Below are 19,616 nucleotides of genomic sequence, written 5' to 3' on the forward strand. Positions count from 1 at the left end.
AGAGAGAGAGAGAGAGAGAGAACCTAAGCCCTACACATGAGAGAGAGGGGGGAGGAATTTAATTAAAAATGGGAGAGGGAAAAGAAAAAGAGAGATTATAAGTGAGAGAGAGGGGAATGGGTTTTATTTAAAAAAGGGAGATGAGGGGGTGGGGGGGGGGGGGGGGGAGGGGAGGCTTTAATGAAAAAAGGGAGGGGGAAGAGAAAGAGGAGAGGGGAAAAGGAGGGAGGTTTGGAAAAGGGGGTAAGTTCGGGAAGCTCTCGGGAGGTTAGGGGCTTTCCGAACTTATCACTGTGTTCAAATTCTTTGCCTTCTTCATCCTATTCTCTCTCTCTCTCTCTCTCTTTCTCTCATTTTCTTCTCTTTGTCTCTCTTCTCTCTCTTTTTTCTTTTTCTTTTCCTCTCTCTCTTTTTATTATATTTTATATTTTCCCTCTTTATAATTCTCTTTCTCTATGTTCCCCTTTTCTCTCATTCCCTCTCTCTTCTCTTATTTCTTTTTTGCTCTTTGTATATTTCTCTCTCTCTCTCTCTCTCTCCTTATTTTAATTAAACAAAAAATTTACATTTAAAAGTTTAATCTGAGAGAGAGAGAGAGAGAGAGAGAGAGAGAGAGAGAGAGAGAGAGAGAGAGAGAGAACCTAGGCCTTACACATGAGAGAGAGAGGGGATGAATTTAATTAAAAAGGGAAGGGGGAAAGGAAAGAGAGAGATTATAAGTGAGAGAGAGAGGAAGGGTTTTTAATTTAAAAAAGGGAGGTAAGGGGATTGAGGCGGCGGGGGGGGGGGGGGGGGGGGAGGGGAGGAGGGGAGGCTTTAATGAAAAAAGGGAAGGGGAAGAGAAAGAGGGGAGGGAAAAAGGAGGGAGGTTTGGAAAAGGGGGTAGGTTCGGGAAGCCCTCGGGAGATTGGGGGCTTTTCGAACCTATCATTGTGTTCAAATTCTTTCTCTTCTTCATCCTATTCTCTCTCTCTCTCTCTCTCTCTCATTTTCTTCTCTCTGTCTCTCTTCCCTCTCTTTTTTTTCTTTTTATTTCTCTCTCTTTATTAAATTTTATATTTCCTCTCTTTATAATTCTCTTTTTTTATGTTCTCATTCTCTCTCCCTCCCTCCCTCTTCTCTTATTTCTTTTTTGCTCTTTGTATATTTCTCTCTCTCTCTCCTTATTTTAATTAAACAAAAAATTTACATTTAAAAGTTTAATCTAAGAGAGAGAAAGAGAGAGAGAACTTAAACCCTACACATGAGAGAGAGAAGGGGGAGGGGGAAAGAATTTAATATAAAAAAAGAAGAGAAAAAAGAAAAGAGAGATTATAAGTGAGAGACAGGGGAAGGGGTTTTAATTTAAAAAAGGGAGGTGAGAGGGATAGGGGGAGGTTTTGATGAAAAAAAGGAGGGGGAAAAGAAAGAGGAGAGAGGAAAATGAGGAAGTTTTGGAAAAAGGGGTAGGTTTGGGGCTTTTGGAACTTATAATTAAAATAATATAACAATAAAATATATACTATAGTTGGTAGAATAATATATAGATATAGTAGTAGATATAGATATATCATGCGAACAACGTTTAGAGAGAGAGAGAGATTTTCAATTAAAAACACTTGGCCTAGCCTATTGTACCATGTATCTGAAGGCTGAGACAGGTGGAGAACAGACGGGAGCGCCACCATGAGCATCCTTCCAAAGGAGACCATCCAGGTGATAGCGCAGAGCATCGGCATCAACAACCTCCCGGATGACGTCGCGGCTGCACTCGCTCCCGACGTCGAATACCGAATGCGCGAGGTTATGCAGGTAAGTTTTCCTCGCTTTGAGAAGCCGTGACAGTTAGCCTCCCTTTAAGAAACCCCTGAAAAACAAAGCATTTACCTTGTCTGTGTGGTAAAGAAAGGGATGGTTGTCTCAGGAAGCTGTCAAGTGTATGCTGCACTCCAAACGGACAACTTTGACTACAGATGACGTGAATAGTGCACTTCAGCTGCAGAATATTGAGGTAACATTGGCAGGAGTTTGTCGATATTAGAGAAGGAGACACCTCAAGGCGTCCATTAACGGGAGTATTGTTAACGTCCTAGTCCAGCCACTGTATGGCTTTGCATCTGGAGGTCCGCTGAAGTTCAAGAGAGCCTTAGGTCACACGGATCTGTTCTACATCGATGACGGACTTGTTGAACTTAAAGATGTAAGTCTGTATAGATCTTCGCTGCATGCTTGTTTAATACGTTGCATGTGCCAAATGGTCGATTCAATATTCTTGCATGACTAATTTGGGGCTGTTGGCTTCATCTTTAAGTGAGAGTTTCACTTAATAGAGAACAATACTCTATCATTCTGAAAGGGGGCTATTCATAGAATGAGAACACACGCTGTGTTTAGATGTTAAAGTATTAAAACAGTATGGAGAAGCAATTTTCAATGGTCACGTGGGATTATCATTTTTGATATGGTGAAGTTGCTCAGATTTTCACTTGAATTGAATGGTCCAATGCCATGTTAATTTTCCCTAAAACAGCCCCAAAAAGATTTATCTCAAAACAAAAGCTTTTTTAAAAAATGATAGGACATAAGGCTCAAAAAGTCCTTAAAGCAGTTGTGGGTGTTCTCACTTCTTAATTCCATTTTACCAAACTTTTATTACCCAACTCTCCAACCATCCATTGGCATCATTACTCCACAGCTACATTTGCTGCCTAGCCTTCATCATTGCTATCTTGTTTCCCACTTCATTGCCATCCATGAACTGGTGCTACTCCAAAATGCTGTTGTTTAGGACCGATTCTTGCTATTTGAGGCCTGCTGCCTCACTGTTTAGCTGCTGTGTTTTTTGTTCACGAGGACTGTTGCCTGCCTCCACTGCCTCCCAAAGGCTGCCACATCATCCTCCAACTATCCTCTTACTCTTTTGGTGTCAAACAAGTAGGCTATTGCGGTGCTTGGAATCTGTCTGGTAGAAGTGGGTGCAATGATGGAAGTGTGTGAAACTGCTGAAATAGACTGAACAACACAAGCAAGAGTTGAGAGAAAAGAAAGACAGCAAAGAGAGAACTCAGAAGAATGCTTGGGAAAAAGAAAGAGTGAGTACAGCTGAAAGACAGCAGAGACTGCAATACGAGTTCACATGCAGTGTTGACACAGCTGATCACAAAAACTTGCAGGAACAGGAAAAATTTGATCAAAGGCAGCCAATGAAGCTTGGAAAAGCAGTTGCCCAGTGTGCAGGATGAGGAGGAACTGAAAACACAGATGTTGGAAGGCAAAACACAGTCAGTAACAGCATTAAATGCGGGCAGACAGTAATAAAATAATGGAGACAATGAAAACACAGGCAGCTAATGTCAAAATGCAGGCAGCCAAGGCTGGAAAACCGGCCGTTTTGCAGAAGATAAGGATTGTTTGGGCGGCAGCAGTTAGGAGAAGGTAGATCAGCATTGTGACAGTGTGAGAACAGACCTGCAACAGCAGAAAACAGCACTTTGGGACCTAACACGTATTTTTGATACCCTGCTGGAAGTGGGTGTAGTGACAGAAGGATGTGAAATTGCTGACATAAATTGCACAACACGAGAAAGAGGAGAGAGAAAGTAAACACTGCAAAGAAAGAACTTAGAAGAATGCTTAGGAAATGGAATCTATGTACCAAGAAATGGGATAATCAAATAATCACAAATGCTTTTGGATTACTCCAAACATGTAAAGAGCACACACACACACACTCAACACACATTCTCTATTCATTATTGAGGCAGGGTCATACGCAGTGGTTAGTTTGGAGGCTCTACCCATCCACCAATCATTGGAGCCCATAGCACACCGCTCTGAGGTATGGGAGATCATAGGGAGTCTTATTGGATAGCATATCTCAAAGGCGCAGTGTCAACATTTGAAGAGCCGATGAATGTAGTTGCCTAGCCATAAAATATTAGGCAGCCACAAAACTTAAGTTGGCACCTCTAATCTGCTTTGGAAGAGAAATCCCTAGCTCAATGAAACACAATGACTCTCACATGGACTGACTAATTTGCTAACACTGTTCATTGTATGAAACACTCTTGGAGTTGTTTCCAGTCACTATTGTCTTTGAATCCTATATTCGTTCACCTTGGTCCTCATCTTGGTCCTTTAGATATGGAGGCTTGAGGACCTTTTGTATTGTGAGTTTTTTTCCTAAGAACCTAAATAGGACTAGGGATGCAATGGTGATATATGGATAAGCCATGGAAAGCGAAGGAAGGGCTGGTTTTGTGCCTTTTGGAAAGATGGATCTCGATGGTTTTAGTAGCTAGAGTTCTTGTGTTTTCTTTAGGAGAGAATTCCAGGGTTTTCTCCCATGACTAGCAGGGTTTCTTTTTGGATTTGTGGGTATCTATTAGAGGTGTTCTAGGGTTTTGGTTTGATGTAAAGACCTAGGTTAGTGTAGAGGTTCAAGTCTTGATATCTGTAAGAAGTGGTGCAGCAATGGAAGCATAAATAACATGTTGAAATAAACTGCTAAAACACAAGACGAGAAAGAAAGAATGAAAAAACACAAATACAGATGAGAACTCAAATGTATGCTCGGGAAACAGAATCCATATTGAACACGAGACAACAGCATACAACAGCGAGTCACTGGTTGTGTGGGCACCCTGGCACCGACTCCTCTCTCCCTAGAAGAATCCACAAATGATGGCTGAAGTACAGAAGAGGAGGAGGAGCCCTAATAATATATAGGCATAAAATGGAGGGAGCAATAAATGCAGTCGGCCAGCATTAAACGCTCCCTAGCCTTAAAAAGGGCATCACAAAATGCCAGATAAATACTACATAAAATGTTGTAACCTCTATAGTACAAATTCACACCTGAGCTGACTAATCTGCTAATACCCTCTCTCAGATCAGGGGTGATATGATAGAATACAATAGTACAATGATGGGGTATCATAAATTATACAACATAGAACTACCAAAAGAACCATGGATATCCAAGTAGTGAGTGGCCAGTCCACCACCAAGATACCTCGGAGAGTATTTGACGTCAATGTCGAGCATAACAGCACCATCTGAAAATAGAGAAGAATCATAGCAGTTCTCTGTGTTATGCCACCTATGTCACAGGACATACACGACCAATCTGCCAAACATGTCTCTAAACATATGACCATGGAATCTCGCCTTCAGCTAAAACCGTCAAAGTGTCCCCTCATGTGGGCTCCAGACGAAAACCTCCTGCTCTCTGTCAAGTAACCAGCCCATCATGAACCTGGATGTCAATCCTAGCTTCAAGATTTGTATCTGTCACAGACTTCGGTTGATGCATCAGGGATGTTCCTCTTTGGATCCTGTGCATCTATATAGACATATAGATGAGGCACGGTTGCCCCATCTCACCACCCTCTCACACTCCCTCTCTGGCACTGGAGAGTCGTGAGGGATGACCCCATCACCACCACTAGAAAGTGGCTGAGGATGGGGCCACTAAGCCCTTCCCACGATCCGAAGAAGAGGATCCCTTCCGCGCCTTGGACTTCGCCTTGGCTGGAGGATTGGAATTGGAATCTGAGGCAGATGCGCGCCTTGGACTTCGCCTTGGCTGGCGGATTGGAATTGGAATCTGAGGCAGATGATGACTCGTCGGAGGAGTCCGCATCCCACTTCGTCTTCTGCTTCTTTTTCTTCCGAGAAGCCGCTAACTCTTTGCAGTCGTTCCTTAAATGACCTTTCTTGTCATAGTGATAACACTGGACCTTCGACTACTTCATCTTTGAACCCCTCTTTGAAGCTACAAGAGCCTCACCTGAACCTCCATAATGTGACGGAAGCCTCCCTTGTAGTTGCAAAGTAGCCTCATGCTCAAGTAGTATGGAGGACATGTGAAGAAAACTGACAGGAGTCGTAGATGTTTGCACCCGTAAAGCATTTGCCACTCCAAACTCCCGAGGAAGCTTGTAGACCAACAAGATATGCCTTTGATAGGGCAGACTGCATAGTACGAAGCTGGTCCTGGAGTTGGGTAACACGAAGTAGGAAGGATTGAATCGTATCTATGGATTCAAACTTCAGTTGCTGGAGCTGTCCATAGAGAGTAATGGCCCTTATGGTTGAAGGAGCCTCGTACATCAACTGTAACTTCGATCATACGTCTGAAGCTGTCGTACAGGAGGTGACTGCCGGTAGGACTTCTTTGGAAATACACTGAATAATACCGAATAAGCATGGGCATCATCCGAATCCCATGTAAGCACAACCTCCTCATGGTTGTCTTCATCAAAAGCAGATGGAACAGAAGGTTGTCGAGGACGTGCCACAGCTCCATTAGCCACGTACCATAACCGCTTCTAAATAAACCAAGCCTTCATCCTTGCACTCCACGTGTAATAATCAGGTCCATGGAGCTTGTCATCAGTGGATGTGCATATGGAGGAGCCATCTGGAGAGGATTCAGAAAAGAAGTAGAGAAAAGAAGTAATTGGGAGAGGGAACACGGCCAAACCACGAGCACAGACTGCAAGAACCAAGAGTTCACATGCAGTATAACCCAAAAACTAATCAAAATAAGCCAAAATCTGCTGCACAAAGTCAAAAATTTAGTTGAAATCTGCTAGAAACAGCAAAAACGGCATGTTCTGCCAGTCGCCCAGCCCAAAATAGTGCTGTAAATAGCAAAACGCAGGCTGCACTCTGCCTAAACAGGTGTAGGGAACTGTCGTCAGCAGCCTGATTAGGAAAACACAGGCAGCAGGAGGTATTGGACAGGCAGGCGATGCATATGCTGATCAAAACGAAGAGTATGGAAGCCAAAAGCTGGTCGCAATCAGGTTGACAGCAGTCACCAGGGCAGCAGAGGGGTAAATCAGTCCTGAAATCAGCAACAAAACACAGTAGAAACACAAATCTTGAAAACTGATACCATTTCAGAAGTGGTGCAGCAATGAAAGCATAAACAACATGCTGAAATAAACTGTTGAAACACAAGACAAGAGAAAGAATGAATGAAAAAACACAAATATAGATGAGAACTCAGATGTATGCTCGGGAAACGGAAACCATATCGAACACGAGACAACAGCATATAACACAGTGTCACTGGCTGTGTGGGCACCCGGCACCGGCTCCTCTCTCCCCAGAAGAATCCACAAATGATGGTTGAAGTACAGAAGAGGAGGAGGAGCCTTAACAGTATATAGGCATAAAATGTGGGGAGCAATAAATGCAGCCGGTCAGCATTAAATGTTCCCTAGCCTTAAAAAGGGCATAAAAAAATGCCAGATAAATACTACATAAAATGCTGTAGCCTTTGCAGCACAGACTCACACCTGAGCTGACTAATCTGCTAACAATATCGTGGTAATGAAAGCAAGAATATCATTGCAGTGTTATGTGTGGTAGTATGGAAGGCCAAAGACCGTGTTAGTGGTTAGTTTCATGGTTGATAGAGCCTTGTTCATAAGTTGGAACTTCTCCCACACATGGGAGATGTCACACAAGAGGTAATCATCGGTAGCATTTCTTTTGAGATACATTGAAGAGGCATTGCATTGCATATGCTTTGGCATCGTCATGTCCCAGTCTAGGATTGTTACCTAGAACTTGAAATAATGTACTAGAGACACTTCTGCATAAACCATTCTTTCATTATTGCACTCCAAGTTGCATTGCATATGCTTTGGCATCGTCATGTCCTAGTCTAAGATTGTTACCTAGAACTTGAAATAATGTACTAGAGACACTTCTGCATAAACCATTCTTTCATTACTGCACTCCAAGTTAGATAGTTAGGGCCTTTAAGCTTGTCATCAATGTTGCAACATGGAGGGGCCATGGATAGATGATATGCAAAGAAGATAAGTAAAAGTGTTAGAGAGAATACTTGGGGGACTTATAGTTAATATGTCCAATACCTTGAATTCAATTGGTCAAGCGAGAAATACAACTTTAAATTAAAAACATGAGAGAGGAATAGGTTGTGAAGTGAGTATAGTGAATAGAGGCAAGACAACTGACACGTGAACCTTCCATCGTTTGTAGATCGGGCTGAAAGAAATGCAATAAGTGTTAGCATTTCGTGTATTTGATGCTATTCATTTTCCAATTGTGAGCTTTGTTGGAGTTTGACGGAGATCTTGGAGCTCTGATAGTAAGTGCATTTCATTCTCCAGCCCATCACTTTATTTTAGTTGTATTTACACTATTTACACTGAGGAAGACTGAGTGCATTTCAGTTTTATGTTAATTGGAGGTGTGTTCACATTGGTGACACATGGCGGCAACATTTTTGTCAGGTCAACTAGATTTTGGCCACCCCTCTATTGCTGATCAGCCAATTTATGTTGCTAGTAGCTATGTAGACATTTGCCTCCTATTACTTGCTAGTCAACTGATCTCCACATTCTGTCTCCTCAGCTTGCTGTTGTTTCACCATTTGCATGTTCTAGTGCCCTCACTGACGCATTCTAGTTGTGTGTAGGTGCTGATTAGGCCAATCTTGCATTCAGCTTTCTTTTGCAGATCACTTCACTTCATTACTTCATTTTAATGTGTTCTATTCTATGCCTTCCTTCTCTATTGGCCCAAGTGTGAAGTAATTGTAGGATTAATTGATAGAGAATGAAAGATAAAGAAGGAATTAAATGATGCACAATAACTCAATCACATGATGAGAGGTGATGTATCAATGGGAGAGAATACAATGCTGAAGGTGATCATAATGAATAATGCCACGCTTCTGTGCTAATGAGGCACAAGGTGTCTTTTTATAATAAAATAAAACCCTAACGGCTTAATTGGCATAGGAAAACCTAATCTTAGTGTCACTTAGTGTCTAGGACACTAGGGGCAATAACTGCATTTGATGATAGTTTAAATGGCTAGGGAGCCCGGATCATGGATTAAGGGGCATCAATGCATAGTCCATGAGATGGTGTACAAATTTTCCTCCATGAAATGGGCGGACTGATCTACGAACAAAAACAAAATCTTAGAAAAAACGATGTATGTGGTCATGGTCGCATATATTCATCTTGATGGATATAGCAACCTCTATGACAATACAATGAATGTTAGATCATGTTTTAAAAGGTATCATGAGTAGAATAGTTCAATAGCTCGAAACTTTGATGGAGGAATAGCCTTTATATAAAGATCTTTCATCAAAATGTCTTGTGATTAACCAGCCCAATCACAATCCATGAAACCATGCATGAGTGAAGAAATAACCTTGAAGAAAAGGTTTAAATCCTTGGTGTCCTTGAGGTAAGTGAAGACACTCTTCATTGTTTACCAATGATTCACAAGAGGGTTGTCAATTGTGATGCTTGATTGGGCAGCTGAACACTTTGTTGGCGATGGAAATATCATTGTTGCAATTTGGACAGCATGGATCCTAGTAATAATCAAATTGTCAATGCATGGAACAAAAATCAGCAAATTTGAAATATGTGGCACTGAAGGAATATGTGTCATTAAAACAGAGAAATTTCAGCATGCCGTTGATCATGAGTACCAAGATAATAAAGTCCTGATGTGAGAGTGCTAGTCAATACTATAGAAGGTACCGAATCATCGTAAATGGCACATTAAGGGCCAACAAAGGTAAAGGATGTTTTCAATGTGCGGCAGCCAAAAAAGATGATTTGAAGCAAAAGTCTCAATTTCGGCAGCTCAATGATGAAGTAGTGCAAAGATAATGTCAGAAGGGGTAGTTTGTAGAAGTGAAATTGGCCAAAAGCCCCAAAATTTACCCAATGTTTGAAGTGAAATTAAAGAAATTGAATCAATTTATCAGCCAATTGGTGTCTAATGCCGCACCTCAAGCTGAATTGAGCCTTGCTTTTGATGAATTTCAGAAAATCCCCAAAAATTTCAAAGAAATTTAGGTAAAGTTGAGGTCAGATGATGAAAAGACCCAAATTTTAGTGGAAATTGAAGAGAAATTCAAAGAATATCATGTGAAATTTTTACTAGATGTAGTAGGAAATGCTAGGTTGATCCGGCATATTCCAACATATGGGAAGTAATAGAAAATGGGGATTCAAGTGGAAGGGCCTCCACTGAGGAAGGAATATCTGAGGATGTTCAACAAGGAAATGGAGCATCAGGGGTTGCTAAAATCGGATTCAAGTGGAAGAATTTTACCATTGATAATGGTTATTTACTCTACAAGGGTAGGGTATGTGTCCCGAAAGATGAAGAAATAAGGCGCCAGATGTAAACGCCCCGAACAACGTAGTATGCTTAACAATTATGATTTTCGCTTATTTTCGAGATTTAATATAAAAGAGAATGAACACTTAAGCTGAAAATAAAAATTACTCACAAAATTACAGCCATGAAAATGTAAAAGTAATGGAGACAAGATTGAGGGTTGAAGATGGGGCCTCCCCCCCCCCCCCCGCTCGAAGGAATGTATTTTTGCTCAACCCAAGTCCCTTAGGGAAGAGCTCAGTTACAATCAACCTAAGAGTGAGGAGAAGTAATTCTCACTCTCACAAGATCATGCAAAGATGTACAAACACACATCCATTATCTATTATGCAATGATAAGAACTGATTTCTTTACAGTATGAGAGAAGAAAGAGGGGAAATCAGCCTTTCTCCATCGTTGATTAGCAGTACATGGATAGGGCTTGCTTCTTGTTGCTAAAATGGAAGAAAGAGCTCGAGAAGGAGGTGCTGTAATGAATTTACAGGCTTGCTATCTTGTAAAACAGTAGTGATAGAAAAGGGAATATGGAGGAATTTGATAATGGAGAAGTGGGGGATGATGATAGGGATGGATGGGTCAGTTTCTGGCTATTTGTGGGTGCTGTACATGAGTTTACAGCAAAGAAAAATGATGCTGAATGAAGAAAAACGAGCTCTTATTTATAGGAGAGGGAAGAGCTAGTACGAAAGGGGAAAGTGGAGTAGCACAAGACCAGTGTCCAGCCACATGTCATGAGATGTAACAAGTGGTGGGACACTTGGAAACTTGTGTGACAAGTATCTTGACACTTGTCTCTTCTCTATGGCCTTCCTTTTTGGTTGAATACTGTCAAGAATAGAAACAACCAAATTTAGTAAGCACAGTCAGGGAGAATTTACTATTTTTAGAATGACATCCCTATTTTTTTAGGACTAGCTTTTTTAGGCTAATTTGAGGCTCCTAAAATTTAGGGACCTCCTAAAATTTAGGGACCCCCCAATATAGGTGTCATATGAAAGCTTTTTCCGTGTACATGGTAAAAACGGTATCAGAATCTTCATGTGACTTTCCTATGCAAAGAAACGTGCATTTCAAGCTTTTAGCCCACACATGCACATTGTACAAGCATTTCATGATCATGCCATCTTGTTGATTGTAACTGTTTGTTCTGGCGGATCTAGCCCACACTTCAAGGCATCAATCCTTTTTGTGTGCGAGTCTAACCCTGATATGCGTGAGTTTTGGTCACAGGCACCCGATCGGGCCATATAGGTGAAAGTGTGAACTATCTTTTCTCTAACCCACCGCGTGGGTCCACCATAACCTGTGACCACTCATCAGTGGCCAGCTCCAATGCACTTTTCTTTATATATAATTAGTGCAAAGGAAACAAATTTAATAAATCATTATATAGACAAATTAATAAAAAAGGATACAAATTCTGTTTCTATAGAGTTGTAACAGCCCTCTGGCTTTTATTCAGCTGTCCTCAGCTGAAAAGCTTCTTGATATGGCTGAAGAATGTCTGGGTAATCCTTCATGAATTTTTCATCTACCCACTGTGCATCTGTTGTGGGTAGATTCTTGAATTTTAGTAAGAATTTTCGTGTCACAAGGCCCCAATCGGGCCATATAGGTGGAAGTGTGAACTATCTTTTCTCTAACCCACCGCGTGGGTCCACCATAACCTGTGACCACTCATCAGTGGCCAGCTCCAATGCACTTTTCTTTATATATAATTAGTGCAAAGGAAACAAATTTAATAAATCATTATATAGACAAATTAATGAAAAAGGATACAAATTCTGTTTCTATAGAGTTGTAACACCAGATACTCTTTGAGTGTCATGATACCCCTAGCGCGGGACATCCAGGAGTTAATAAGACTTATAGTCTTATTAAAAGGCAGTTCTATTGGCCTGGAATGAATAATGACGTCCTTGACTATGTGGTCAAATGTAATAAATGCTAGGTTAATAAAGCTGAAAGATTGAAAATGGGAGGACTTCTCCACCCATTAGAGATTCCTTCGGGAAAATGGGAGAGTATCTCCATGGACTTTATTGTTGTTGCATTGCCCAGAACACAGAGGGGGCACGACTCTGTGTGGGTGATTGTGGATAGGTTAACCAAAATGGCTAGGTTTATTCCAACTTCAACTGATGTTAAAACACCAGAATTGGCTAGATTATTCGTAGAGAATATATACCGATTGTATGGCCTTCCGGCAAATATAGTTTCTGATCAGGATAGAAAATTTGATAGTTAATTTTGGCGTGTTGTATGTAGGAAGTTGGATACTAAACTTAGCATGAGTATGGCAGACCACCTGCAAACTGATGGGCAAACTGAAAGGGTTAACCAAATCCTTGAAGATATGCTCAGGGCATATGTAAGTAAAAGGCAAACTAATTGGGAAGAGTATCTACCGATAGCAGAGTTTGCATATAATAGTGCCAAGCACTCTTCCATTGGATATAGTCCATTTATGTTAATGTATGGATTTCAGCCCAGAGCTCCTCATGCAGTAGGACTGCATAAGGAAAAGGTTCAAGCAGCCAAGGATTTTTTGGAGGATATGAATAGCATGTTAAAATTTGCTCAAGAAAATATTAAGAAGGCTCAAAATCGAGCTAGAGCTTATGCAGATCCTCACCGAAGAGATGTCTCCTTTGAAGAAGGAGAATTGGTTTATCTTAGGGAGACCTGAATAAACTAAAACCATGAAAACAGGACGATGTCCAAAGCTTTCACCCAGGTATTGTGGTCCTTTCACAATACTTAAAAAGGTGGGAGAACAGGCTTACAAGCTTCAACTACTTGCTGGTAGTAAAATACATCCAGTTTTTCATGTAAGTAAGCTAAGGAAGAAGCTGGGTGATTTGGATAATTTAATCTTAAATGATAACATTGAGGAGATATTAGATGACCAATCTAATCCACATGAACCAGAAAGAATATTAAATGTTCGTAACAGACGAACAAGGAATACTATTTATCAAGAATGTTTGGTTCAGTGGAAAGATTGTTTAGAAGAAAGCTCAACATGGGAGCGAGTAAGTACCCTAAGGAAAAGGTTTCCCAATTTACACTTGGACCTTCCAAGTATCGTTTTCAAGGACGAAACCGATTCTTAAGGGGAAGGAAATGTTACATTAATAAGGTAAATTTATGGGAGACAGGCGCGAGGGATGACCGTTCGGGGGCCTTGGGCACCCGAATGGGGTCTAGGGGAGCCTAGAGAGTTAGAGAGTCCAAGAATAGTAGGACTCACCTGAAGTTGACGGCTGGTAGTCGGATTACGAGTAGGGGACCCAGCAACCTTCTAGGCGAGGTTGGGAGGAGAATCGAATGTCTCGTGCCACAGATTTGAAGAAAGAATCAGTCCACCATCGCGAGAAAATTAGCTCTTCGTAAGATTGATTGCCACTTATCAATACTCGTCATTGGTGATAATACCACAATGATCCTGTAGGTGCATATGCTTACGGGAGAGTAGGTGTAGCACTCAACAGGGCAAAGGCTGAATATGGAAGCCTCAGGCAGCGATTGTGATGGATGGGCAAAGAGACTTGTGGTGACGATGGCGGTACATAGTACAATCGCTAATGGAGAAAATAGAGTTGGTGCGAGGGCATTGGCTCGTGGGGTAGCAGGTTGAGCACGAGGAGCTCAATGGCAATGGCTGGTAGCAAATGATTGCGAGTGATGGCAAGGGCGATGAAGGAAAGTGGCTGTGATACAAGTGTTGGCCCATGTGTGAAGTAATTGCACAATTAATTGATAGAGAATGAAAGATAAAGAATGAATTAATTGATGCATAATAACTGAATCACAAAATGAGAGGTGATGTATTAGTGAGAGAGAGAATACAACATTGAAGGTGATCAAAACGAGTAATGCTACACTTTTGTGCTAATGAGGCACAAGGTGTCTTTTTATAATAAAATAAAACCCTAATGGCTTAACTGTAATAGGAAACCCTAACCCTAGTGTCACTTAGTGCCTAGGACACTAGGGGCAACGACTACATTTTATGATAGTTTAAATGCCTAGGTAGATCGGATCATGGATCAAGGGGCTTCAATGCGTAGCCCATAATATGGCCTACATTCTCTATCTGTCTCTGTCTCTATCTTTGTCTCTCTCTCTTTGTGTTGGTGTTTCTCTTTTGTTGCGCAATCACATGGTATCATTACTGAAGGAGAGGACTTGGAGTTACCTCGAAGAGGAGATTGCATCTTGCTATGTTTTTTTGTAGGAACATTGCACTTTAGTTCTTGTAGTTGGGTGATTGCCTTAATCAGCTAGGTAATTGCTATCAACAGTCGGGCCACAAAACGTAACTTTTTCCCGTTTAAACTTTGACCATCTCCCATGCTAACTTTGACCATTTGAGCTTACATATAGCATCTACAGGTTGTTGGTTGCAGAATGTAGCATTGTAGTTGATGCATTTGCCCAGGCGTGGAGCAATTGTGTGATTAATTTAATAGAGAATGAAAGAATTAATTGATGCACAATGATACTCGATCATGAGGCACAAAGTGTATTTTTATAATAAAAGTGGAACCCTAACGGCTTAATTGTCATAGGAAACCCTAAAATATGTCAAAAGTAGTACAACAATGGAAGCATAGACAAGTGCTGAAATAAACTGCTGAACACAAGACAGAAGGGAGAAAACAAGAGAATATTGCAAAAGAAGAGAACTCAGAGATGTGCTCAGGAAATGGAATCCATATAGTGAGTCACTACCTGGGTGGGCACTAGCATCGGCTCCTCTCTCCAACAGGAAGATCAATTGAAGAATGATGATGACTGTATGGGGAGGAGGAGGAGCCCTCGAATAAATAGGCCCAAAATATGCCAAAAATGGCAGCTGGTCGGCCAGCATTTAATGTTGGCCTATTGGCATAAAATGCCAAAAGCCACATCAAATAAATTCTAAAACAATGCCTAAAATGCGAACTAAAATGCCAGTCCATTTGCCATGCACAGACTCGTACATGAGCTGACAATCGTGCTAACACCCTCTCTCAGATCATGGGTGATTTGATACGATACAATGATACAATGATAATGACTCATCACAGTCTATACAACATAGAACCTTTAAACTAGAACCATGGATACCCAAGCAATGGGTGATCAAGCCACCACCAAGGTGCCTTGGAGAGTTCTTGATGTTGATGTCGATCGTACTAGCTCCTGAAAATAGAGAAGAGTCATTGCAGATCTCTGTGTTTGTTAACAATGTCTCGTAGTAGCATACAAGACCATCTTGTCAAAAATGCCTCTGAACATGCATGACCATGGATTCCTTGTCCTTGGCCAAGACCATTAGAGTGTCCCCTCATGTGAGCTCGGAGTAGAAGCGAAATCCCACTCTCTATTAAATAATAGCCCAGCATGAACCTGGATGTCAATCCCAGCTCCAAGATTCGAACTTGCTAGACTTCAGTCGGCGATGGGTCAAGAATGTCTCTCTTTGTAACCTGCGCACTTGTATACCTGTATAGATGAGGTTCGGTTGCCCCATCTCACCACCCTCTTACACTCTCTCTCTGGCACTCCAGAGTCATGAGGGATGATTGCATCACCTAGACTAGAAAGCAGCAGAGGAAGAGGCAGTCAAGCCCTTCCCTTGGTCTAAAGGAATGGATCCTTGTTGTGCCTTGGACTTCTCTCGGGTTGGAGGATCGGAGTTGGAGTTTGAGGAGGAGAATGACTCGTGAGTCGTCGGAGGAGTTTGCATTCCACTTCTTTTGCTTTTCCTTTTACCTCTGCGAGGTTGCTAACTCCTTGTAGTCCTTCCGCAAGTGTCCCTTATTACCACAGTGACAACATTGGGCCTTCGACTTCTTCTTCGTGTCACCCCTCTTAGAAGCTGTAAAGGACTCACTAGAGCCTCCATAATTAGACGGAAGCCTCCCTTGTAAACACAAAGATGCCTCATGCTAAAACAACATCGAGAACATGTGTAAAGCTCACAAGTATAGAGGATGTCCACACTCGTAAGGCATTGGCCACTCCATCAAACTCTGGGGGAAGCTTGTAGAGTATTGTTCCCACTAGATGTGCCTTTGGAAGGGAAGATTGCATGTGTCGAAGCTAGTCATGTACTTGTGTAACACGAAGCAAAAATGACCGAATGGTGTCCTTGGACTCAAACTTCATCTGTTGAAGCTGTCCATAAAGGGTCACAACACACATGGGGGAAGGTGCCTTGTCCTGTAGGAGGTAACCGCCAGTAGAACTTCTTTAGAAATACATCGAAGTAGTGCAAAAAATGCACGTGCATCGTCTGAATCCCATGTAAGCACAACTTTCTCATGGGTGTTCTCATAAAAAGTTTCAGAAAGAGGAAAAGGACGTTGAGGGCGAGGAATAGCCCCCCATACAATGTATCAAATCCGCTTCTGCACAAGCTAGGCTTTTATCATAGCACTCCATGTAAGGTAGTTAGTTCTATGTAACTTGTCATCTATAGAAGTGCATGGAGGAGCCATTGGGAGAGGATAAGAAGAGACGATAGAGAATAGAAGGTATACAGAGAGGGAATACAGCCAAACCAACAATAAAGACTTCTCAAAGTGAGAGTTCACATGCAGTGTAACAAAAAATCTGATAAAAAATGAAGGCCAACTGTCTCACAATGAAGAAAACGGCTAGAAACACAAAAATGGCTAGTAGAATCAATTGCCTAGCCATGGTTAGGTGTAGAAAATAAAAAATGTAGGTTGAGGGAACATTTAGTGCAGCAAATTGACGAGTATAGGTTGGAAACTAGGCAGGCTGAAAACGTAGGTTGCTGGTCTGAAAAACGCAAGCCTGATCAGCAACTGCAAAAGAAGAGAACTCAGAGGTGTGCTCGGGAAATGGAGTCCATATACCAAACATGAGAATGATGTGCACAACAATGAGTCATTGGTTGCATGGGCATTGGCACCAGCTCTTCCTTCCAATAGGAAGACCGCTTGAAGAATGTGATGATTCTATAGGGAGGAGGAGGAGGCCCTAAATAAATAGGCCCAAAATATGCCAAATAGGGCAGCTGGTGGTCAATATTTAATGTTGGTCGATTGGAATAAAATGTTAAAGCCATGTCAAATAAACACTAAAATAATGCCTAAAATACGAACTAAAATGCCCCGCTCATCTGGCATGCAGAGACTCACACATGAGCTGAGAATCTTGCTAACAAAAATAAACTCTAACCCTAGTGCCTAGGACACTACGGGTAACAATTGCATTTAATGATAGTTTAGATGCCTAGGGAGGCCAAATCATGGATCAAAGGGCATCAATGCGTAGCTCACGAGATGGCCTACAAAATCCCCTCCATGAAATGGGCAGATTGATAAAGGAAAAATGATAGAATTCTAGAAAATAAAAAGAAATATAAGGTCATGGTTGCACAAGGTCATCCAAGTGGATAAAGCAACCTATGATAGTACAGAGTATGACAGATCATGGAACAAATGGAATTGAGTTCAAGGCTTACTGAAAAGCGTGAACTTTGGTTGGGGAAGAGGCTTTGTGAAAAGATATGCTAAGTTGTCTTCAGTGGGTACATAAGACAACTCTATTTCTCCAGCTCACATCTGTTCACGAACATAATGGTAATGAAATTCTATATGCTTTTTTCCGGGCATGGTACATTGGGTTCTGCGCAATGGCCAAAGCACTTGGGTTGTCTGTGTAGATAAGTGTTGGAGTTGTCTGGTGCATGTGAAGATTTGCAAGTAACTTGCGGAGCCAAACACACTCCATTGTGGTTGTGAATGCTACTTTGTACTCAGCTTCACAATTAGAAGTAGCAACTGAAGTTTGTTTCATGTTGAACCAAGAAACAAGAGATGTGCCGAAGAAGAAGCAGTGGCCACTAGGGAGAGAGATGAGAATTTGAACATCCAACCCAATCATTGTCAGAATATCCATGTAGAGAGATTGAAGAAACAAGAGATGTACCCAAGAAGCAACAGTGGCCACCAGGGAGAGATGAGAATTTGAACATCCAACCCAATCATTGTTAGAATATCCATGCAGAGAGATTGAAGAATCAGCCTTGTAGAAAAGACCAAGATCCTAGGTGCCTTTAAGATATCGAAAGACATGCTTCATTGCTTGCCAATGAATTACTGAAGGGCTGTGCATAAATCCTCTCAACTGGGAGACAACAAGCTGAAGATTAAATTGTGTGTGACATAGATAATTCAAGCATCCAATAGCTTGTTGATATAATGTAGTATCAAAGGATCTGCTACTATAATCAAAAGTGAATTTGAAACCAAGCTCCAAGGGAGTAGAGATGGGCTCGCAATCCTCAAACTGAAAGCGTTGAAGGAGCTGTCCAATATATTTGAGTGGTGTCATGATGATGCCCCTCTCAATGGTGGTAGATTGGATACCCAAATAATAGTGAAGTAGACCAAGGTTTGTCATGGCAAAGGTTTGTTGTAAATCAGCTTTAAATGCTGCAATTTTACCAGCATTGGTCCCAGTGACAAGCATGCCATCAACATAAAGCACAAGAATAATAAGGTAAGATCCTTGATGTCGAATGTAAAGAGTAGCCTCAGTAGGGCTATTCTGAAATCTAAGATGCAATAGATGAGAATGTATGGAAGCATACCAAGCCTATGGAGCTTGCTTTAAACCATACAAGGCCTTCTTGAGGCAACAAACTTTGTGCTTAGAGCCTTTGATTGCGAATCCTAGAGAGTGAGAAACATATACCTCTTCAATGAGATATCCATGGAGAATGTTGTCTTGATGTCCAGCTCTATGCACCTCCCAATGAAATTGAATAACAAGGGCAATAATACTCTTGATTGTAGTAATGCGAGAGGTAGGGGCAAAAGTCTCCTCAAAGTCAATTCCTTGGTTGGACATAGCCCTTGGCAACAAGGCGGGCTTTGTACTTGTCAATCGAACCATTTGACTTTCTTTTAATTTTATAACCCATTTGGGACCTATTGTACGCTTGCCGTGAGGTAAGTCACATAGCTTCCAAAGTGTCATTTTGATTGATGGAATCAATTTCCTTTTAATTTATAAACCTATTTGGTTCCTATGCACACTTGCCGTGAGGGAAGTCACATAGCTCCCAAGTGTCATTTTGATAGATGGAATCAATTTTTGCCTTCATTGCTTCCATCCAACGATCATTTGAAATGCATCTTTATATCATAGAGGTTCTTCATTGCACGCTGTAGCCACCAATGCACATGCAAGAAGATTACCCTTTGTTCCTAACGAGCGGAGGCTCGTGTGTAGGGAACCAAAGGAAGAGGTTGCTTGCTGTCTTGAAGAGTGTCTAGTAGCGAGTGTGGGACCCTTATAGGCTAATGAATTTCAGACCTTGTGTGCTCCAAGTGATCATGAATAGGGGGTTTCTCTTTGGATAAGGTATCATGATGGTGTAAATCAAGTTGAACCTTTTAGGCTACTGAAT

At 41.5% G+C, this 19,616-nt stretch overlaps 1 protein-coding gene across 2 annotated transcripts in view; it reads left to right on the forward strand.

Annotated features, from left to right (window-relative positions):
- Positions 1-1,570: 1,570 nt before the first annotated feature.
- The window catches only part of TAFII59 (TATA BOX ASSOCIATED FACTOR II 59), a 96,893-nt gene continuing 78,847 nt past the window's right edge, over positions 1,571-19,616 (forward strand). The window contains exons 1-3 of one of the 2 annotated variants that reach the window (XM_087701420.1): positions 1,571-1,791; positions 1,904-1,990; positions 2,078-2,179. In XM_087701420.1, coding sequence (XP_087557546.1) covers positions 1,666-1,791; positions 1,904-1,990; positions 2,078-2,179 — 315 coding nt within the window. In that variant the 5' untranslated portion in view covers positions 1,571-1,665. Of the gene's footprint in view, positions 1,792-1,884; positions 1,991-2,077; positions 2,180-19,616 lie in introns of both variants that reach the window. The other variant, XM_087701421.1, reaches the window with a different exon arrangement.

Source organism: Lygodium microphyllum, chromosome 20 (genome assembly GCF_053477565.2).
Source record: "Lygodium microphyllum isolate KBCC chromosome 20, Lygodium_microphyllum_v1.1.10, whole genome shotgun sequence".
Taxonomy (NCBI): domain Eukaryota; kingdom Viridiplantae; phylum Streptophyta; class Polypodiopsida; order Schizaeales; family Lygodiaceae; genus Lygodium; species Lygodium microphyllum.